The 23,206-nt window shown below is 33.1% G+C and overlaps 1 protein-coding gene across 10 annotated transcripts; it reads left to right on the forward strand.

Moving 5' to 3' along the window:
• The first annotated feature begins 260 nt into the window (after positions 1–260).
• Positions 261–22,668, forward strand: LOC124947153 (sodium-coupled monocarboxylate transporter 1). Of its 10 annotated transcripts, none has more exons than XM_047488897.1 (6): positions 261–584; positions 17,787–18,432; positions 18,513–18,687; positions 18,759–18,916; positions 19,010–19,150; positions 21,507–22,668. In XM_047488897.1, the coding sequence occupies exons 2-6, from the start codon at positions 18,077–18,079 to the stop codon at positions 22,657–22,659; spliced, it is 1,983 nt and encodes a 660-aa protein (XP_047344853.1). In that variant the 5' UTR covers positions 261–584; positions 17,787–18,076; the 3' UTR covers positions 22,660–22,668. The 10 variants fall into 10 exon arrangements, with proteins under 10 accessions (XP_047344853.1, XP_047344858.1, XP_047344859.1 ...); XM_047488902.1 differs by having other exon boundaries at positions 17,818–18,432; XM_047488903.1 differs by having other exon boundaries at positions 17,825–18,432.
• The last annotated feature ends 538 nt before the right edge of the window (positions 22,669–23,206 follow it).

Consider the following 23,206-nt stretch of genomic DNA (forward strand, 5'->3'; position numbering starts at 1 on the left):
TTTCTCGAATAAATAACTCGACCGTCGGGCTTTAAAGTTTTCGTGCTTACAAATAAACATTATTATCGATAATCTCACTGAAATACGAAGTTTTTCGTTGAGAAAATATGCTTATAAAAAAAATAACCGATAATTTTTTTAATGTAAGAGAGAATCTTGCGTATAATAATGGACTCGTAATTGGTAGTCAGTGTGTGTGACTAGAAATGATGCAATGTGCTTCGTATGTTTTTTCAACAGACTGGCCTCTACCGGGCTGAGCACACTCTCACACAATCAGTAGCACGACGTCGACTGACCATGTCGCACGAGTCTTCACACGACGGAATCGAAGCATAGTCTAAATCGTAATACGGAATTTTCGAGTGACCTTTAATATTATTTGATCGATCCATCGAACTCGGCTGATCTTTAAATCTTACATAAATATAAGTGGTCTTGAACTCCATTTCGATTTCGTAAATGAATGATCGATACGTCGAAAATTTATTAACTAAAATGGCGGTGCAAATGACCAAGTGAATCAATTAAATCGATAATAAAAAGGAAGAGAGATGTACGTTTCATATAATATCAAAGAGAAGGTAAAATTACAAATACCTACTCACGCTTTTTCGCCACGTAAACATCGTTCCACAGCCATAATTTTCCTCGAGCATTTTCTCTCTCTCTCTCTCTCTCTCTCTCTATCTATCTCTCTCTCTCTCTCTCTCTCTCTCTCTCTCTTTCTCTTTCTCTTTCTCTTTCTCTCTCTCCTCTTTTTTCTTTTTCGCTCTTATACTCCATCCATATTCGTGTTTATCACATTATTTTAGCAGAACAAATTACCGGACACTGAAAAACAATGTCATATTTATTCTGAATAATTAATAATACGCGCTCTGGCTTTCCGCATAGTTCGAAACCATTACTTTTATAGACTTTTCGGACTATACACTTACGGACTATACACTTCGGACAATATACTTTCCGAGAAAAGAAAAGTTCGCCAAATAAAAAAACTCTTTTCAAAAATTTCCTCTGTGACAATCGAGTTAAATTTCTTCCGGCTGTTAATACTCTGAGAAATTTTTCTTGATTTTTCTCTTTTTTCTTCTCTTCTATTTTTACATTTTTTTTAATTTCCTTACCTCGCACATGAGACCACGCTAATAAAAAAAGAACGCATCGCGTAACAAATTCCACGGCGAAATCAAATTTTCATTCGATAAATCAAACTAATATTATTCACATAAGAAAGGTCTTAGAATTAATCGTAGGTTCTTAGAAGATCTTAGAATTAGTCTTCGGTTTGGACCGTCGAGAAACGAGAGGACGTAAATTTCCTCTGGTCAGCTCAAATAATCACAGGGCAAATTGTCGAAGTTAACGATGCCAAATGCCTATTTATACCGAAGTTAGTGTCGGTCGAGTTAATGAATGTCACAGAGCACGTGCGTGCTCGATCGACGTTAATAAATCATGTATCGATCTCTCTCTCTCTCTCTCTCTCTCTCTTTCTTTCTTTTTCTCTCTCTTGTTTCTCCTTTTTTTACTCCTTTATCTTTATCTAATGCTATCTGTCTTTTTCTCTCCTGTTATATCTCGAATACTGGATTTATCGAGATTCATAAAAAAATATATGATATATAAGAGCTAGTTTTTTTTATTGCGATTTGATCCAATTTACGATAGCAATATTATAATAAGATCTTCGCAAAAAAGATAATGATTACAGAATCTTTATTATTAATCACACACGAAGATACAGAAAAAGTCCTTGATTGTTCGCGAATGTGAATAATGTAATAATATTATTGATAATAATATTAAGTGTCAAAATGAATAAACATTAAATTTATAACTTTGGCGAGAGCGCATTTAAATGGTTTCGAATATCTTGATTTCGATATTGTAGCTAACAGTATGCGTGTGATAGTATACGAAAACATTTACGGTCATTTGAGATCTCATTGTTATAATCGCTGATGTCATTCGATCAGAATCATACAAAAAAATGTCTGGATATTAGCCATTAGCATTAGAAACTCTATAGCTTATTTACTCGAGAATGACCCATTTTCTTTTTCTACTTTTACAAAGAATATAGTTAATGAAAAAAAATATAGATACGTCAAATGAATGAATTAGAATCAAACGTGTGCCTTATTTATGTTTTTTTTTGTGCTTTTTAAAAGCGTCGAAATTTTCATCAACGATTTTATATTATATTATATTTTATAAGTATAAACATTGACGGAGTAGTTACCATAGCAAGGTATGATCGGTATCAGTCTGATATCACGAAATGTCGACAAATTTCAACGACGGTATAAGATAGTCGCATATCAACGTATCGGTTTTCATGATGCGTCAAAATTCGTTGAATTTGCTTACATAGTCAAGTTTCATAGCAAAATATCTTGCAAGATATTATATTTTGTATGTATGAATGCACATACCAATCATGTTTCAAAAAGAATATAAATGTAATTACTTATTTAAATATAATAAACAGAATATTAGCTTAAGTTAAGATCGTGATTAAAATTGACAGGGTTAGAATTAATAAGAAGAAAAGAATTAATGAAACGTTGGATGTCTTAACTTTTTCAACAAGCATCATCAATATAGTTCCTTCTTTCTCTCTCTTTCTTTCTCTCCTTCTCTCTCTCTCTTTCTCTCTATCTATCTATCTATCTATCTTTATCTCTATCTTTTTCTTTCTCCTTATGGAAAAAAAATGAAACATCGCTTCGGTATAACGGCTAGAAAGTTTCGAACGAGACTCCTGCGAAAAGTTTCGCCGCCGAGCAAGGAGAAAAAGCGAAGCATATGCGAGCATCTGGTGTTATCAAAAACGTCTCTAATGCGCAACGCGGTAAGCCGGATAATCTGTCAGACATGAAACGTATCAAAGTTTTTTACGATCGAGCATCCCACTTCCTCTCTCTTTCTCTCTATCTCTCTTTCTCTTTCTTTCTCTCTCTCTCTTTCTCTCTCTCTCTCTCTCTCTCTCTCTCTCTGTCCCTCTCCCTCTATCTCTATCTTTATCTTTGCCCAATGTTTCAGGGTCATTCGACGAGAAGAAAGTTTCGATCTCTGCTTTAAATAGATCTTTTGCTCGATAAGTTGAAAGCTTGTTCGAGAAAAGAACGACTCCTTTCAATCTTCATTTTCATTTTATCTTTGAGTTGACAATTTTCGTCATTCAACGTTGTTACAGTGATAGTTTTCGTCACGTATTATACTCCATACTATGCGATAGTATATTTACAAGAGTTTATACCCTAGTTCGATAAACTTCTCCTCTCTTTCTCTCTCTCTTTCTCTTTTTTATAGACTACAGTGTTTTCACCATCTCATTTCCGTCAGAAACGTTCGAGTGGATTTGCATTGTAAAGCCAACGCTCTCTTAACGTCCTATGTACGCAATTTTGCCCGTTTGCAGCGTCAGTACAAAATTATAATATCTGTTCTTCTCCTGCTCTTCTTTTTCCTTTTCCTTCCTTCTTCGATAATCATAGTAGCTATCAGCAAGAGTGGCCAAGTCTAAGAAACCGATCTGTGACTCGAGTTTCTATACGGTGCTAGTATAATCCGAGAAAATGTATGCGACATAGAAACGACTCGCGAAGCTCGTTACGAAGGTAAAGAGAAGCAGTGTTGGAAGGAGAGCCAAAGTGGTTCGTAGATACTTTCAACCCTGACACACGTAACATAGCCTGGACAAGTCTTGGGAAGCAAAGCTCGTCGACTTTTTCGTCGACGATCAAGCGACTCTCCAAACTTTCTCGGCATCTCTCTCCAAACTTTTTAATTAATCTCCCTAGCCGTGAGCGCCAGGAGGTGAAAGGTCCCATTGGCGAGCGGCTTTAAGCCAGCTTGACCTAGTCGACGTCGACTTTGCACACCCTACAGTCTTGAGCGTACGTTATTTGATCGAGAAAAAGAAAGGAAAAACGTTTACTTAAATCTTTTTTCGTTGCACGAACGTTATCGCTTTCTTATTTCATTTATTAACTCGTCACATTTGAATATTAATTCTTAAATTTATAATTCAATATTATCGTTATCCTTGATATTATTATTCTCAATTTTACTCGATAAAGACACGACTTTAAAAATATTTGTAACGAAATACGTTTCGGATGAAAAGAACCGATCTAATGAGTCGTTTCGTTCAGGTAATAAGGAAAATATCTATGAAAAAACACTACGTCTTTATTAATACTATTGGCAATAAATATTGAACGTTAATTAAATTGTTAATGTAATATTTTCAATATAATAATGTAATATTTGCAAAATATTTTCTCGTATTGTAAAGACAACGTAAAGAACATTTCGTGTTGAGTGTATGCGATTTGCATCACGGATTCATATTTCGAAATGATCAGTCGATACTCTCGATCGTATAGGCTATATCCAGATATTAGTTTGAAAATTCGTTCGCTCTTGGATATTCACGGGAGGATTATATTATCAATCAATCGTCAGGAGCACACTTTTCGAAGCTTCGATTTTATTTATAATGAATAACTCTGCCAGGTGACATGCGATATTCGCTCTCCACTGAGATTATAGAAATGTTCGAGATATTCGAACGTTTTCTATACTTCAACGTGTAATTCTTGTTATTTCTCTTTTATTTTTTACGATGATACATCAAATCGATTAAAATTATAATGGACAGTATCTTGTAGTAATACGAAATTTCATAACAAATATTGCATTAGTGACAAACATGACTCTATCATCATTCCGTATTCGTGATATTTTTTCTGAAGAAAAAAAAGTGCGATGGATTTTCACGAAAATCAATTAATGGACTCGAGTACTCGAGAAATAGCAAAAATACGCTCACAGATAATATGACGTAAAGAAATAAAAAAAAAGACTATATTATGTGTTCCCAAGAAAACAAGGTAATGTAATCTATCCGATGATCTCGCGCGATTCATCGTTCTTCGAGATCGTTTGACGCAAAACGACAAGCAGTACGAGTTGTCTGGGAGAGAAGTGTAACGCGGCGCCACGACCAACGCAGGAGCAACGATGCGTCAACTTCGAGCCACGTGCTAACCACTCACCGGAGGTTAAGAATAATCGAATATACGTTGCGTCATATTGCGAATTTAAAGATTAATTTGAAAATAAATAAAATACGGAACTGGCTAAACTTGTTTATTCGCAATCAGTATTATATAAGTATAGAAAAATATAAATATTTGCTTTTTATTTTTCCGCATAATAAGTTATAGGATGTTTACTGATTATCTCAAAAAAAAAAAAAAAAAAAACAGAATGCTGATGCATCGCTAATGAATTTTCATAAATTTATCTTCACGTTCTTCTGCATGTATTAAAGTAAATCATAATTATAATATCTACACGGGGATATTTAAAAAGAATAAAAATGTTTTCAAAAATAGTTAACAAAAATATGCTCATCCACGACAGGAGATTGCGATCGTATCTTTATCAAGTCGTATATTTCGTTTTATCGGAAATCGGACTCAACGGCTATGACATGCGTTTTGCACGAAACAAGCGCGAAAAAAAAATGAGAGAAAGAGAGTACACGTAAAAATAATGCGTTTTGATAAAATATTGATAGAAAGAAACAAGAAAGGAGAAAAAAGACCACCAAAGATCATTACTCGTTGAGCAAGTAATAATTCTCAGATCGGATTAAATGCGATCAGAGTTCGAATTGCGATTCGATGCTGATTACAACACGGCTTATTATCTACCGTAACTCAGAGTAGATTATATTGAAATGTAATCTACCGAATTGGCTCGTACTATGATAAATTTTCTAATTTCAATACATTAATATTACATATAGTTTGGAAAAGGATAAATGTGAGATGATAAATGAGAGAAAAATGAAAGAAAGAGAAGAAATTCGATATCGTGACCGTTGCCTTGAGAGAGCAGCCTAATAATTAATTTGAGTAAGAATAGGAAAAGAGTAAAGAAAGTCAAATACAATGACTGAAACGAAGTACGATTTGCGAAAATTTTCTTGATATCTAATATAGTTGTCACGTGAACTCGAAACGAATGAACTACCAAACGATAACGAATTTTCTTCCTCTTTTTTTCTCACGTATTCACAAAATTACAGTACGTACGTGTTTTCATGAAGTAAAAGGTAGAGAAAAAGAAAATTTTATTTGCGTTTTTAGATTCCGAGCTTGCTTTCTTTGTTCTTATTCCTTTTTCGAAATTCTATTGAAAAAAGATAGAAAAAAAGAAAGAGAGAGAAAGAGAGAGAGAGAGAGAGAGAGAGAGAGAGAGAGAAATATCGATGGAAGAACTGCTTTAATTTTCCACTGTAAGCGAATCATTTAAATGACGCAGAAGCGAAGAAAATTTACATATTAATCGAAGAGTTCCGGAGACGCGCACCAGATTTTGAATAATTCCTGAAATCCGTGTAAAAGCGAAGGCTCTGCCAGAAGCTGCATCACGTAAATGAGATAAGAGACTACACTTAGCCACTATTCTACAACTACCGAAACGAGTTTCGATTGGTTTTGTGATACCTCAGTTCTTTCGTAAAGCTATGGAAGTCAAGGTGAATTCAAAAATTTACCGAATCTTGAATAACTACATAGTCTCGTTATAATTTTCAATGAACTCTTTTTTTCTTCTTTTTTTTTTCTCGAGACGAAGAAAAGTATTATAAATTTAGTTAGAAAGTAAATTTCAACAAAAGTAAATCCTTAACGATTATTCAAGCTTCTTTCGAAGGCGTCTTGAAAATCAAAAAAGGAAAGCCATTTTCTCTATCGTCTTTTTCCACGTTTACTCTCCTATTCGTAGAGTATTATGAGATATACAGCGTCTTTCATTTTGATCAATCCGTACAATTTATTTCCGAAAATAAACGTAACACGGAAAAATGACTTAAAGGAAGTACACTAGCATCTTAGGAAGATGCAGTGGCTTCAATATTTTCCGGATTGCCTTGGTTTAGATGATAAGGAAGCTGAATTTTCTTTTGTGAGAATAGTACCGACGATAGTTTATTCTTGACTCTAATAAATAACACTGAAAGCAATTTTTTTATTATTTTTATAACACATCGCACATTATTTTTATTAATTATTTTATATTCTTTACTAATAATCAATACAAATATTGAGTTAGTCTATAAGTAATATCGGAATTTGTAATATTATATATATATATATATATACATATATATATATAATATCTCGGATTAATTGTGTGAGGTGATAAACGAAAATATGTTTCTCTGTGAACAAAGTTATAAATCTTTATTTGTTAATTACTACTTATTTACTATTTACAGTCTTACCTATGAACAAAGAAACGACAATTTACGTTTATTATTCACACTGGTTAAATTTTATACTACACTCTCGTGCTACTTCTCTCGTCTACATTTTATTTCTTATTGCCTGTTTCTCTCCCAAATCTTAACGGCTCGATTTGTAGGTAACAAAAGAATTTGTAGATAACAAAAGACAAAGGAAGGGCAGGGTAAATCTACCTGAAGAAAGTATACTTTCTTTACATATATATATATTTCTTTTATATACAATATATTATATTATTTATATATATTAATATATATATATATATATATATATATTATATATATATTAATATACATATATATATATATATATATATATATGTATATTATATATAGTATTGTATGTATGTATATGTTTATATATAATATACAACTTTCGACATTACTTATTGACCAAACTAATAATTTTTGTCCTCTTCACGTATATTCGTGAGTTGTTTTAGTTTCTTCGGTGATCTACTGACAAGATCGAAACACAAGAATTCGATCGGGATTCATAAACTTTCTGGGCTATAGATCCGAATTTAAAGCTAGTAAACTTCGACTTTATTTGATATATTAGTCTTCAGTAGCAAATTTATCTTTGGAAATACTATAAACTCGTTGTACTGTTGCCTTAACTCGTTTCTATTTGTTCTATTTGTTCCACAATAAACAAGTCTCTTGTCAAACATACGATCGATAGATAAGAAATAAATAAATTATTTATTCGTGTCTATAGTGATTTTTATTTCTCGTCTTATTCATAATGATAAACGTATTATAAATTTCTCGACAAGAAGTTCAACAATGATCAAATAATAATTTCTTATAAAGATTATTAATTTTAAATCTGGCTTAGAGATTACAATCTCAAAGATTCATTATGAGATCGCAGTACATTTGAGAAATGCAATCATTCAAAAATTATACTTCGAGTTTAATTTTTTACAGAAAAACTATATTAATATACAAAAATATTTATTTTTATCAATTTATTTTCAATATTGATATTTAAACAAAATATCAATATTCCATATTGAGAAAATGAGAAACACAGTGTTTTAAAAAGAAAATTTTCATATATCATATATATGTTTTTGATTAACTGCAAACTCTGGAAAGTTAAAGTGTTTTACAAGCGACTAATTTATAAAGATTTGTGCAAAAGTCATTAACGCGTAAAGCTCGAGCGGGAACTACGGGAACAGGTACGTAGTATATACAATATACATATATACATATTAAGGCGTCAGTATGCAAACTTTTGCGTTGCTTTTTTCTTGTCGGATAAACAAAATCTATTCTATCTTGTTAGATATTTGTTTCGAAATCATGAATTTCTTATTTAATTAGCGATCTTAGAAATTCTAGAATTTAGAATTTATCACCCATCCACTGCTCATTACGACCATCTATCACCTCTCTGTTGACAAACGGATAATTTCATTAAATATGCATTAGATTATCATAAGAAAGACGTAAGGCGATATATCAAGAGGGAACCGACATTGTTTTCGAAAAATGAAAATTTTCCATTTTTTCTAGCTTTCTTCTTTAGTGAACAAACAACCACGATTATGATCGTAACGTAACGATCATAAATTAACAAATGAGTGCTAATCGTCACGACAATAGAAAAACGTGACGACTCTTTCGTAATACTTTATCTTGACTACAAAATTTTATATACGACAATATACATCTAAAAAATATATTTTAATATACACCTACGTTAAATAAAACGAAGAAAAAAGTATAATAAATAGTTTTACGAACGGCCATCGTATTCCGTTCTTAGTATACATAAATACATTTAACAATTATCGTTTCGTGACTCGGACCTCACTGGTATAATGTATATCCGATAACGAAATCGTAATGTGAACGTTGCTTTCGGTATACTTTATTTCTCTTTCATTTTCACGAAAAATTCTTAGAACATTCCTTAATGAGAGTGCTCAACTCGTTGTATTACATCAAATTAAACGTGACCGTGAAACTTTCAATTTTAATCTTTCTTTTGCTTGTAGGTTTTATAAAAGTCTAATAAAAAAATTAATCGTACAAGAATCGAGGCTATAAACGTCCAAATTTTCAACGTTATTACGACAGTCGGACGTTTGCTATCAAGTGGTCTATAATTTATTATGTATGGAAAACTTTTTGATTAAGATTAAATAGTTTTTGTTGATCGTTATCATCGCGTAATCGCTATCGTATCCGTTTCCGAGAAAGCGTTAATACTTATAAAAGAGAACGATAGAGTCGCATTTCTGTCTCTATCTCATCTAACGACTTCCGTTGGATCGAAGAGGGCCAAAGGAGCCATTTCTTGAAACCTATTCTTTATATAAGCTAGTTAACATTCACGATATTATATTTTAACATTTGTTTGAAAAAATATCTGAAATTTATTCATTGTTATACATATACGCATTAATTATTAGGAGGATATTTAAGTATTGTCAACTTTATTTAAAGGATAATATTACCTAGAATTTTTTTCGAATAATCCGAAATAAAATTATTCAAAACACCGGACAAACATACGAACTTATGTGAATTAATTCGACAGTTAACACGTTAAAATTTTTATGGTTCGTCATTGAATTATATTGTAATATTCATCGGAGGGATTATTTTTCGTTACAGATGCTTTGTGGACGGTATAAGATCAAAAAACGATTCGTTTATTAAATGACCGTTAATGATGGTTCTCCGATCTGATTATCGAAGTATTCCCGCAGCCAGCACGTTTCAGTAATAATGGAAATGATCGAACAATACGTCAGGATTCTTCATTGGCCGTTTAATCGGGCATAAATCGTTGTTACATCAATTACTGGACAGTCCTCGTGATGCATCGTAATATAGAACATTGTAGAACAATTAAACGCCCTGCTCGAATCGTTATGAGAAACCAAACTTATGGAACGCAATGCGATGTCAAATTATCAAGTAATGACGTATACCACTATATCTGGTTAATAATGCGCTATTATGCAATGTGAATAATTATAACCGGTAGTGTTCGCTCCATTGCCCAGTCAAAAAGCAATTTTGTATTTTCTATCCTCTTCTCCTCACATCTCTCTTCTCTCCGTTTAGAACCTACACGTAACAATAAAGACGATCTCACATGCTACGTTTAATCTTTTTGTAGCTTGATCGAATAAAATAATTTTCCCCTTGGGCAAGGATATCATGTAGAAATATCATAGGAAATTGGCGATTTTTTTATAAGAACCGATAAAAGAAATTCTATTTCCCGTTCTCCTAACCTTTATAGCTCCCTAACTTGTTTAAATGAAATTTCATTTCACCGGTGGTTAGAACGTTATCGTTGTTTCTCGTTAAATTAATAACTTCGAGACAAACCGCTGCATATTTTTTGTTTACGCATAAGAGATTTTAACCTCATAATCTATCTCAAGATGATAGGCGGTGAATGAAAACACGTAATAGCCAAACGGTAAACAAAATCAATGAGAACGATCCATTTCGTAAATCTGTGTTGTGTTGATCGCAACATCGAACGAAACTTTTGTAATATATTTTTTCTATATATAGTTCATAAAATTTTAATGAATAAATTTTATAGATTCGTACCATTCTTTCAGCATGAAAAACAAAAAAGATAGATCATTTCGGCTCGAAAAAGTGATTGTGTAACGACTGGAATGTGTTTAGTAAAGAAAAGTTATCTGCGTTATCAGCAGCCATCAGTCCAATTTATAGCTATTTTTGTAAATTTTAAGATGGGCCATGCGTACCTTCGTAATGAAATTCTTTGTAAAACGGAGCTAATTATGAGTGTGTTGAAATTTGCGACAAAGCGAAGTTACGAGCTCGACACGTAACGTTATATGGTCGGTTCTCTTTGGTCTCTCGCATTGTTTGAGCAAATAACGCGAACGAGCGAACTCACAAGGACGGCTCGCGTTACTGACGTTCGATCGACAGCAATAATATAAATTTTACGATTCGGGAAGTTCCATTTTTCTTATAATAAAAATCTCGCGAAATTTATGCTCTATAAACGAGCAAAAGCAATGCAAAGCAAATTTTGGTCAGAAAGACATCAATTAGGTGCTTAAATAAATGTGAATGCTATTATCAAGCAATTATATATGCTTTGTTTCTATCCTTTAATTACAAAGATTATATTGTCACGGATCACCAACAACCTATTACAGCAATAAATGCACTCGTACATAAACAAACGAAAAAACACGATTGTAAAGAACAAGCAAATTTTCATCATTCCATTTATCAGAATAAATTATATTACGTTCGTTTCATTTTGAGAAAATTAATAAATTTTTATATATTATTATTGAATGTATCGTTAAACGATCTCCAGTTTTAATAGTCATCGTTAAATTATATCTACTTCTGTCGTTTGTCGAAAAATCAAACACTTTTTTTTTTCTTAATTAATGTCATTGATAAACAAATGCTCTCTTTATATTAGACTACATACATTGTCGACCATTTAATTAATTATTTTGTTTCTTTTACGCTACAAAGAAAATAAATATACTAACATTGCGAAATAAGAAAGACGTGCTGAAAAACCGTGTTATTTAATTAATTAATGATTCCACTCAAGTGTAATCAAAATACGTGTATTTTCTCAAACGGAAACATATCAGTCTTATAGTTGACTACTCTTGGCACATATACATATATATATATATATATATATATATATATATATATATATATATTTTAGTCGGTTTTTCAAGGAAGATATAAAACCATGATAGAACGTAACTCTCGGAATTAAACCCTTTGATACTTAACATTTAAAATTTAGAACGGATAGCAAGTAAAGTAGGTATCACTAACATAGCTTCGTAGATATCTAACAAAAAATTAAAGTAATATAAAAAATCGAACTCCGCTTATTACCGGTAGGATTTCGAGCTAGGGAAAATAATCAATGTAGTTGCAATTTATACAACAGTTAATATCGTCTCGTGGTTGACGAGGGCTTCGCGAAAGCATAGAGCAAAAGCCCATATGCAATTTGTACGTCCTAGCATTACTAATTTTTTCCCATTCAATCTTGCTTCTCTTGTTTACCTCTCTTTTCTACTGGAAATTGTTATATTATATTTTTAGTTTTTAAGCTAACTGATTTAAGCTTCTGAAACAGCACATCGACGATATTAAATTTAGTACAGTAGTAGAGACAAAAAAAAGAGAGAAAGTCAGAAAGAAAAAGAAAGAACATGCCCCGATAGATCATAAACTGGCTTATGACCGAAAAAAGCCGATAATACGAGAAGTAACTTGTACATCGAATTTGTTTTCGTGAATTACTTCGAGTGAAGCCATTAAAAAAATTAAACTAGATTCACGTTGATACAATACGATGCAAGGGTCAATATAATTCTTCTAATATTGCGACACTACTTTATGAATTCCAAAAACTAAATTCCAAAAACCTTCATCGTATTATCATCCTATCCTTTTTTACGTCTACAGACGTAAAATATTCTAAAGTTTCTACGAAATATATTAAGTTCAACAAAATTATCATTCACTCGCTTAATTAATCACATGTTTCTATTAGTTTCAACAAAGAAGCTTCTTAAAAAAAAAAGGCTTTTTAAGGATTTCATTTGAAACTTTTTCAAGCTTATCGCGCTAATAAATATGTTCCTCGAAAGCCTGGCGATTATCTTTCATCATGATGACAAATGAAACAAATGACGGTGGCATGCTCTGATGCCAGGTAAAATAGACAACGATAACAACTGGTCGATTAAGCTTGCAAACCATCAAATATTTACCGAGTGACTCTCGCGCTCGTGTATCTATCTTTCCCTCTTTCTCTCTCACTCCTTTGCTTTTCCTTCATTAACTCAAAGAGCACGTGGATCGAGGCTGAAAGTTTGTGTGCTCGATGATCCTCGTCTCGACATTGTCTTCGTCATCGTTGTTGTCGAGATTCCGACGAAGTCAAAGTCTCGTAACAAGATTCTTCTTAATATCTTTATCGCCAGTTACAGTGTACAAGGTCACTTTCAATCATGACACAAAAACATTATGTCTATGAAAAATTTAGGAAATTCATTCATCGTAATGCTATGATACAGTTTATTGTTTGGGCATCAAGAACTGAAAGAACAGGCATTTATGACGTAAAGTTTAAAGACTAATCAAGCTTAGACCCGGTTTAAATTAGGTATATATACATAATACATAAAACAAACTGTTCCTATCTATTTTGTTCTCTTCATTATTTAATTTTGCTTCATTATACTTCGAAGATTCGAATAAAATATCTTCGTGTTTCCAAATTATTCATTATTAACATTAAACACTCACATCACCTAATATAATTAGCAAATTAGCTTAGTACTTAACGTGTATTGTAATTCCAGGTGATAAAATACAAACGCTCGAATGACGTATTGAACTCTTTATACACGCGTAAACTCACTCAGTCTGACCTTGAATCGTATGTTTCAGCGACATTCGCTTCGTAATTGTTTCAACTAATGCAGTAAATATGTATTACGAAAGAGTCACGCTTTTCATTGTCGAGTATTGCCGCCCTATCTTACAAAAATACTTGTTAAGAGACTCCCTAGAGTTACTTGCAACGAAAAAAAAGACGGAACGAGTAACGAAAACGGAAGTATGAAAGGATTAGGTGATTTCCTATTATTATCATTGAAGGAAAAAAATAGAAAAAGAAGAGGTCCGACAAAAATTTATTACTTCCGGTAATTTATTGTGTAGAATAGTCTGTATAACAATGTTTAAAGCATCAAGAACAAATATTAAGAAAACACATTTTGATATATTCTACATTGAATAGTTGTATAGTACGAATCTCAATTTAAAAGATACTATTGTTCGCAAAAGGCGAGAAAACATTTTGTCTCATGAATACAACGAGAAATGAATATCGAGTATGCTTTACGAAGAAAAGAGCGTCTCTAAAAGATACGATGCTAAAATAAGAAAAAATGTAGGTATATAATACACAGTATCGTTTCGCTCGAGTTGATTAACCAGATCAAAGTTATAATCGATCGGAATTTTTGACTTGACTCTTAAGAAACTTTTAGTCATATTTATCATGCTTGACTAAACTTTTCACATCTCTATCTTTTATCTATATACTTATGCTTTCGTTTTTCTACATAGAACTTTCTACTCCGTCTTTTCTCTCTTTCTCTCTTTCTCTCTCTCTCTCTCTCTCTCTCTCTCTCTCTCTCTCTCTCTCTATTATTATCGGAGCAAAAGCACAATCATGTTGAAAGAAGTTCGTTTTTATAATAAAAGGGTCATGAAAAGAAATAAAACGAACGCATATGGAATAAATGAGAGAGAAAGAAAAAGAGAGAAAGAGAAAGAGAAAGAGAAAGAGAAAGAGAGAGAGAGAGAGAGAGAGAGAGAGAGAGAATGAGAGATAAAGATAGGATGCAACGTAAAGAAATGAACAGAAACAAAAAAAAGGGAAGATAGAAAAAAACCACAAGTAAAAAATAATAAGTTCTCGTTCTTTTCGTGTTAACGACACAAAGGAAATGTCCTCATTGATCACAAAGATACCACTTGTATACAGTATCGAAAAATATGTCATTGCACATTTCTTCGTTCGCTCGAAAAAGGTGTATTAAGAGAAGGTGGATAAAATGTGATGAAAATTAGGTTCGTTAAAAAAAAGGAAAATGGAATGGGGCCAAGATGATAAGCAAGAAAGAAAGAAAGAGACAAGTTTCATGAATTTGTAGCACCGTTTTGTTGTACTATTCTCGCATTTTTAGAAATCTTTCTGCAAAAATGAGTACATATTGTATACGAATATATATATATAGTTATCTGTATGTATTGTATACTCCTTCATAAATGGCTCATTCGTCGTAGTTATAAATTCAAAAATTTGTTTCATTTGTTAATTCCGTGTTTCACAAAGACAACTTGTGAAGTTCTGATATTAAAGAATTGTGCCTTTAATTACACGTTGAATAAACATCCTGAATTATAAATATATGTGTCATCTATTTTAAGGATACTTTTACACATTCGTTTTCAATCTGGTAGTGAGATGAAAATGATATGTACTCAACAATTGTGGTTCATCACAAATGTTCAATTTACCGGCGTCATCACGTGCAATATTCGTTGTAAACAAGCTTATCGTGTCTTCCGACAGAGAGAAAGAGAAAGAAAGAAAGAGTAAAAAAAGATACTGTATCATATATGTATATATTATGAGAGAGAAAGAGACAGAGAGAGAGAGAGAGAGAGAGAGAGAGAGAAAGTACACGTAACAAACTTCATTCCAATTATGGTAAAATATGATAATAACTTGATAAAATTTGTTTTACCATAAAGAAGAAGTAGTAAAGTATTCTCTTTCTTATATTATTGCGTTACAACAAATATTTCTATTTAAATAATATGAGAACACAAACTCAATATTTTTTCGTGCTTTCATGAAAAAAAAAGTTCAGTATCGGTAAAGCCTCCTGTACATAGGTCCGCCATTGACAAAAAGAAAATTCATGAATAGTAAGCATCCATTGCACATCTTTTCGACGAACATACTGAATCATCTCTCTCATATACTTCTTCATTTTGCAAAAACACGCGAAAGAGATAACGCTATTTTTTGAATCGGCTTTTATTATTAAATGTAGGTCGTGTTCCTTCATCACACGTTGTCCGTGCCGAAAAAGTAGATGAAAAAACAAAAAAAAGAGAACAGAAAATGCATCGAGGTATATTCTCTGTAGTTTTCCCTATCATTAAAACGTACATTCGCGAAGTAAATGAAACACAGAAGAAATATTAACTATCTTTATATGAAAAAAAGAATTGGAAAATTCACTAAACCGTTTTGTTCAATTTTCATGTAAATTTTCATATAAAAGAATATTCGTTCGAAACACGAATCTACTTCTGTACGAGTGTACTTCTTTCCTTCCGGACAAATATCGTTCAAACATGGATACGAATATCAAGTCGAAATAAATCTTATTACTACGTCTCTATCGGTCTTCCAGTATCCATATTCTGGAAAGAGGAATGCTTTTCTTTTCTTTTCTTTTTATTCCTTCCCATCTGTGATCACCGATTTTAGCAGGTACGCATATGATCTTGAGACTTTTTATAAACGGAGGCATCTTGGAAAGGTTTCAATTAATCAAAATGAAAACCTAATGAATGATCTACGATGAAAGGTAAAGAGAACGAAAAAAAATCAATCTTTGGGCATAATTTCATCAGTTTACTATCTTTGATGAGTGTCTGTGTGTCTAATGAGAAATCTAAAGATTTTTTACTTGCGTGTTATACAAACATCAAGCGATCTTAATGCAAACATTAATTAAATCGATTCGAGTTTCTCTGTTCTATTGCAAGGTAACGCCGTTTCAATCAAAATGTTAGAACTAATCAGACTCGATCGACGAAATAGTATCAAATTACCCAATAAAAGATCAAGAGGGTAAGGTTTTCAACGCATCCACATAAAGAATCACAACAGCTTTTTCTTCAAAAAAAAAACGTGTCGATTTCGAGAATTAACATTTGTTGGAATGGAAAACTTTGAAACTCTAATGGGACGAATTATAAAGACTCCACGAATGATAAAAAGAGATCCAAATTTTCTTCCATTTAACAGTCATGGATTTGCTATCATCATAGCAAAACATATGATAACGATACGAACATATTCTTCTTTGGAGAATAAAAAGTAAAGAGATTTGAAAAAAAAGAATGAATAATAAAAAGGTATTATAAATTAAAGTTACACATCGTGAAAGAGCTCCGAACGATAGTCAGTTGACAGCCTCACGAGAATAATTTTGATGCTACTTCTTTTTTTATCTCGTCAGACAACGGTCACATGAGTAATATGAATCACATGAGTCCATTTGATAATGATTATGTAGATACTTGTTTGCACAAGCTGACAAGTTGGCGGGATCGTGAACAGGTCAATCGTTACGATTAGTTCTCTTACATGGTCGTCGCAAGTTTCTGCGAGTTATACATCGATGTGCCTGATAAACGATGCAGGAGATAAGAAAGTGGAGAGAGAAAGAAAGAAGAGGGGGCAATATAGTAGATACATTTTTTCAGATTTCTTTCCGTACACTCCCACTTCTTTTTTATAACCAATCGGCCTATCCTTCTCTTTCCTTCTCTATCTGAATCGTGTTTGACACTCTTCTTCCCTCTCTTTTCCTTTCTTTCTTTTACTTCATCTCTATTGCTCTTTGTCTAGGTCGTTAGCATAATAACGTCAAGTGTTTTACCTCGATAGTAGTCAGTACGTGCAGTTGTTCTGTTCGCATCACATCGATCACATTGAGTCACGCTCATTTCGCCAAATTACATAATCCACAATACTCAATACTTCCTACGTTCGAGATACACACGAGTAGGTATATAGATGAATCTATATATATATCCAATATATGTATATATATATATGTAGATTCATCTCACACGTTTGCGCATTGCCGAAGAGAACAGATATTAAGAACAAAAAGTGGAAGAAGAAGGAAGAAAGAAAAAAAAAAGAAGACCTAGCCACGTGACTTTTTCGTTCACAGACAATCTCACGAGTGATCTTGAGAGATAGACTACTAAGCGGCTCTTCGAAGGTACTTCTTTGCACTCGAGACTCGAGTACTCTCGATCCGGATAGTTAAAATCGACCTCGTGGTATTCTTCACGAAGACAACAAGTTCGTGAGTGAAACGGACGTCACCACGACATTTCAAGATGACTATCGAAGCGTCTTCGATGATAGTCGACTATCTGATCTTTATTGCTTTTATCGTTATATCCTTCGTCCTACCATTGTGGGGAAAATTTCGACGAAAAACGAAAGAGACCAAGGCAGATTATGTCTTCGCTGCTGGACATATTTCCATGGGTGCAATGATGTTATCCATTGCTAGAGGTACATTAGGTGTTAGGAGTTTCCTCGGTTATCCTTCCGAACTTTACTATAGAGGCAACGCCATGTGGGAGACACTATATGGCATGCTCTTGGCATACCCCATCGTTTGCTATATCTTCGTGCCGATTTACTACGATCTTGGGATCACTTCAGTTTATCAATACTTGGACATGAGGTATCTATCTTATTTGTTAATAACAAATGATGAAATTATCCTCATATCCTCATCTTTAATCACTGTTAAAAAATGTTCAGATTCAAATCGAAGCTGGTAAGATGCATTGCAAGCTTTTCTTACGTGATACGAAGTTTGTTGAATTTAGCAGTCACAGTTTTCACACCGTGCGTTGCTTTAAAAGCTGTTATCGGTTTACCTTACTGGGCCAGCATAATTGGTATCGTCACGATATCGGTAATTTTTACGTTAATGGTATGTCTCAATGGTGAACCTAATAAAAAATAACTTCATGTTTCCAAAATTTATTATGATTGATTTTGCAGGGAGGTTTGAAAGCTGCCATTTTATCAGACGTTATACAGGGACTCATGATGATAGGAATATCGATAGTTTTAATCGTTCAAGGTACCATAGAAGTACCAGGTGGGGTTAAACAAGTCCTTAATGTCACTATCGAACGTGGTCGTTGGGAATTCTACAAGTAAGTATACATATCTTCTAAATCAAGAATTTTTCTCCGTTTCGTATTCTTGTTTAACACAACTTTGTGTTCTTCTATTATTATTACTAATAGCTTTGACATGGATCCTACGCTACGTGTAACGACAGTATCAGCAGTGCTCGGTCAGCTTTTCATGAGTCTATCTATTTTCGGATGTCAACAGAATTTCGTTCAGAGGTACTGCAGTATGAAAAGCAAGAGAGAAGTTGTGAAGTAAGAGTCATTTAATACTATTCTATAAAAAAAAAAATTTGAGCTTATCGTATAGTGAATTTTTTAAAAATAAGTCTATTAAAAGAGAGTCTTGGATAAATCTAAAATAACTATAACGTTATATATCAAAGATAACAAAATTAATTATGATAATTAAACAGAGATGTATCGATTAATAGCATTTCCATACGCATGTCCATAAATTATTTTTGGATTAAAATTGCTTTTTTGAGTAATCAGTAATAGGTCTGTTTTCAAAAAGTAAAAAATAGATATTTGATTAATGATTATGCATTAGCATCTTCCACTTCCTGATAAGTAATTGCCGGTGAGGTATTAATACGCGGGACTCCCAATGAACGAAATGAAAATGGCGATGTTAATAGTTTTTACATATGACTATACACGTTATTATGATATTACTTCTTGTAAAAAATTACAATAATAACAATAATCGACGAGCGAATTATCACTACGCAACTTTGTTTGTTGCGGAATATCATTGAAAACTTATTTTTATTATTTCACAGTAACTATGTTCTTTTCATTTTTACTTGTAAAATATTCTTTTCGTGTTTTCAATACATCTTTCTTCACAAAATAACAAACCAATTAAGCCATTAACAAGTTGTACTTTTTATAAAAGGTAGTAATTCTTAAATATTTATCTTGAAACCTTTTCGTCAACAAAACAAATGCTTACAGAGACTTCCTACTGTTTTCTCAACAAGAACATCTGGAAGGAAAATAATTATATCCAATGTGAACGCGTTCGCATGCTCGTTAATTACGTTTCTGAACATTTGGATCACGAGACGAAGAAGAATCATTATACCGAAATCTTTTTGTCATCGTACATTATTTTATTTTATTTTATAAATCTATTCTCTCACGAAAACGTCAATTGATAATTCTTCTTCAGCATGTAGCTCGATAAATCATGTTGAAGATATTTCAACGAGGTCATTTAAAAATTATATAATTTTGTTGATAAAAATAGATATAGTCAATAATTTTCAACATTATTAGTTAAACTGTTGTCTATAATGGAAAAATCGTTAAAATTTTTTACAGTATAATTTTATGAACTTTTCATATATCCATAACGTCAGTAATGTTAACGATAGCAAATTAGAAAATATGTTACAAATATGAGAATAAAAAAAAAAAATTACGGAAAGTAAATACGTTATCTATTAACATGTCGTGCCTGTATTCTCCTTGAAAAGATTATTCAAAAGTGGATTAAACGGCATTCTCAAACGTCGAAATAATTCGTAAGCTATCTTTCACTTGCGAAACCCACTCAACTACGTTGCTTCTCCCTTGAGAATTAAATAATTCGATTCGTCGACGCGAAAGTTTCCTAACTCTCACTTGATTCTTGTTTATCTACAATGCGATAATACAAATGATAACTATAACGATGATGACCTTCATAGAAATAGTCGTATGAACGACATAAAAAAAGAAAGAAAGAGAGAGGTGGATACCTATTTGAAAGTAAGAAAACAGTGCCGCAGGATTGTATTTTTTAATAATAAACAAGTAGCTAGCGGCATTGTTTGTTTCATTAAATATAGAAATGGTTGGAAAACGCGGGTTTTCGAGCAGACCACTAACAAATGAAATGCAATATAAAGCTGAGAACGGTTCAAATTGCTACTAAATTCAGACTAACCAATCGGTCAAAGTGAAGAAAATTGTAATTGTCCATTAATGTATCGATCTATTTTTCCTCTGCATTAAACGTTTTTATTATAAAATAATATATAAGATTATTAGGCTACAAAGATGGTGGTTTTCGGGTGATTGTTTCGAAACAAACTTGTTTGAAAGTGATTGAAATCGCATCATTATTGCTTCTATAAGAAAAGAAAGAAGGAAGAAGAAAAGTTCGTCCTTTGAAACAGTTAGATCGTACTTTCAAATTTTTCAAAAATTGCTCTCCTTCGATGTAATCGATGTAATCGATGGAACCATTCGTCGAGGTAAATGGCACAAGGCCAAAACTTTCAGTATGAAATACTCGACGTCCAATAAGGTCGATAATATCAATTCAGATTCGATCAACATACGTTCTTATCCATGAAAATCGAACTCCCGCGTATAAATCTTTCGACTACGTTATTCGTTGGAAGAACACATACGCGAAACTTGGCTCCAATCAAGCCGAGAACCAAGATAATCCACTGAGTAAAGTCGAATATAATCCGAACCTAATTCCGTACTAACTCGAGTTAGATTCTCCTTTATCTGCTTCTACCTCTCTTTCTATTACTCTTATTTTCCTAATCGTAACCTGAATTTTCATATATTCACAAACTCGAAACAAATGTTTTTTTTCTCTTTCCAGGACTATGATGGCAAACATACCGACCATTGCTGTTCTCTTCTCGCTTTCCTGGGTGGTGGGAATGGTGATCTTTGCCAACTACGCCGACTGCGATCCTTTCAGTTTAGGTTATATCTCCAAGTTTGATGAGATTGTGCCGTTCTTCATACAAGACAAATTCCTTAACATGCCAGGTCTATTAGGTTTGGTAATGGCGACTCTCTTCAACAGTGCTCTAACAATAGCTGTCTCAAACTTGAATTCTCTGGCAACGGTAACGTTCGAGGACTTTCTAAGTCAAATTCCAGCACTGAGTAATCTCAAAGATACAATGCAGCTACGAATGATCAAGATAATGTCCGTCTTCTATGGAGTACTAATAATCGGTATCAGTTTCGTCGTAGCTATGCTATCCGGAGTGATAGAATCGTCGATGCTAATGACATCAGCTACTTCCGGCCCTCTATTAGGCGTTTTCATTCTAGCAATGCTCATACCGTGTGCTAATTGGAAAGGTGCAGCCGCAGGAATGATCTTCAGTCATTGTACAACACTTTGGTTGACCTTTGGACATCTCACTGTGGAAACGAAAGATGATATATTATCCTTGTCAACGGAAGGCTGCCAGAATGATACATTCTCATCTTGGATAACAAAACCAAGCAATATGTTAAATTCCGTATCAAACGTATCAGCAATTGTCAACAATCATAATATCGAACCATTGAGTCTGTTAAACAAAGAAACCTCCGAAAATCCATTAATCTTTATTTATGGGATTACTTATATGTATTACGCTCTGATTGGCAGCGTATCAACGGTTGTAATCGGAATAATAGTCAGTCTATTCACGGCTAATCCCAAAGAAGACACTTACGAACTACACTTGCTCCATCCTATAGCGTACAAATTGTCGAAGTTCTTCCCGGGTAAAGAGAGACTCTATGCAAGTAGTACACGTCTCGACAATGGAAGCAACGCAATGAATGCTACTTCTTCCTGCTCTATTACATCGATTTCAACTGGAAACGAGAAGACAACTACAGTTCATGGAATGCTAGATAGTGACGGAAAACTTCACTTTGAACACGATTATATCCAAAAACTAAGCGCTCTGAAGGGTGTAAACTCGTTGGAGGTTACGAATGAAATTTTCAAGGGAACGAGACTATGAGAATGCTCATTAATAACTAGTCCAAAATTCATTTCGTTGATCACACTCGGTGTCATGATATTGTGGACGTGCAAGCTTACTGCCAGACTGTGAAATCAAGTTGAGTATTGAACGATATATAATTCCGATTGAAATATTCGAACTCGACCGACACTTAGATTCGACGTGCCATAATAGAATAGACACGCCGTTCTCAAATTCCAAAAAATGATCGACTGTCAGAACGTATACGATCAAAGACGGATTATTTAACGGATGTAAAATTTTAATATGCCTTCCTGTACGATACCAAACACAGCCGAATCTTGATCGAAGGCACAAAAAGCGTTCTAGCTTCGGTGAAAGACTGACGATCCGGTCGTTGACCGGTGATATTCACTTTTCTGCCATTTTTTTCTTCTTATTGTTCTTTATCACGATATATAAGAAATCCAAACTTTGGAAGGATTTGCGATTATATTTTCGGGATGAAAAATATTCATCGACTCGAACGAATTTCACGTCTAGATACTTTTTTGCTATTATAGATATTTGATCATTTGATATT

This window comes from Vespa velutina, chromosome 2 (genome assembly GCF_912470025.1).
Source record: "Vespa velutina chromosome 2, iVesVel2.1, whole genome shotgun sequence".
NCBI lineage: Eukaryota > Metazoa > Arthropoda > Insecta > Hymenoptera > Vespidae > Vespa > Vespa velutina.

What these genes read in the sequence shown, in the direction of transcription:
- LOC124947153 (XM_047488897.1), top strand. Translation starts at nt 18,077, where the DNA reads ATGACTATCGAAGCGTCTTCGATGATAGTCGACTATCTGATCTTTATT. An exon ending in CGGTAATTTTTACGTTAATG is followed by an intron (nt 18,688 to 18,758) that starts GTATGTCTCAAT and finishes TTGATTTTGCAG; the next exon opens with GGAGGTTTGAAAGCTGCCAT. An exon ending in AGCAAGAGAGAAGTTGTGAA is followed by an intron (nt 19,151 to 21,506) that starts GTAAGAGTCATT and finishes TTCTCTTTCCAG; the next exon opens with GACTATGATGGCAAACATAC.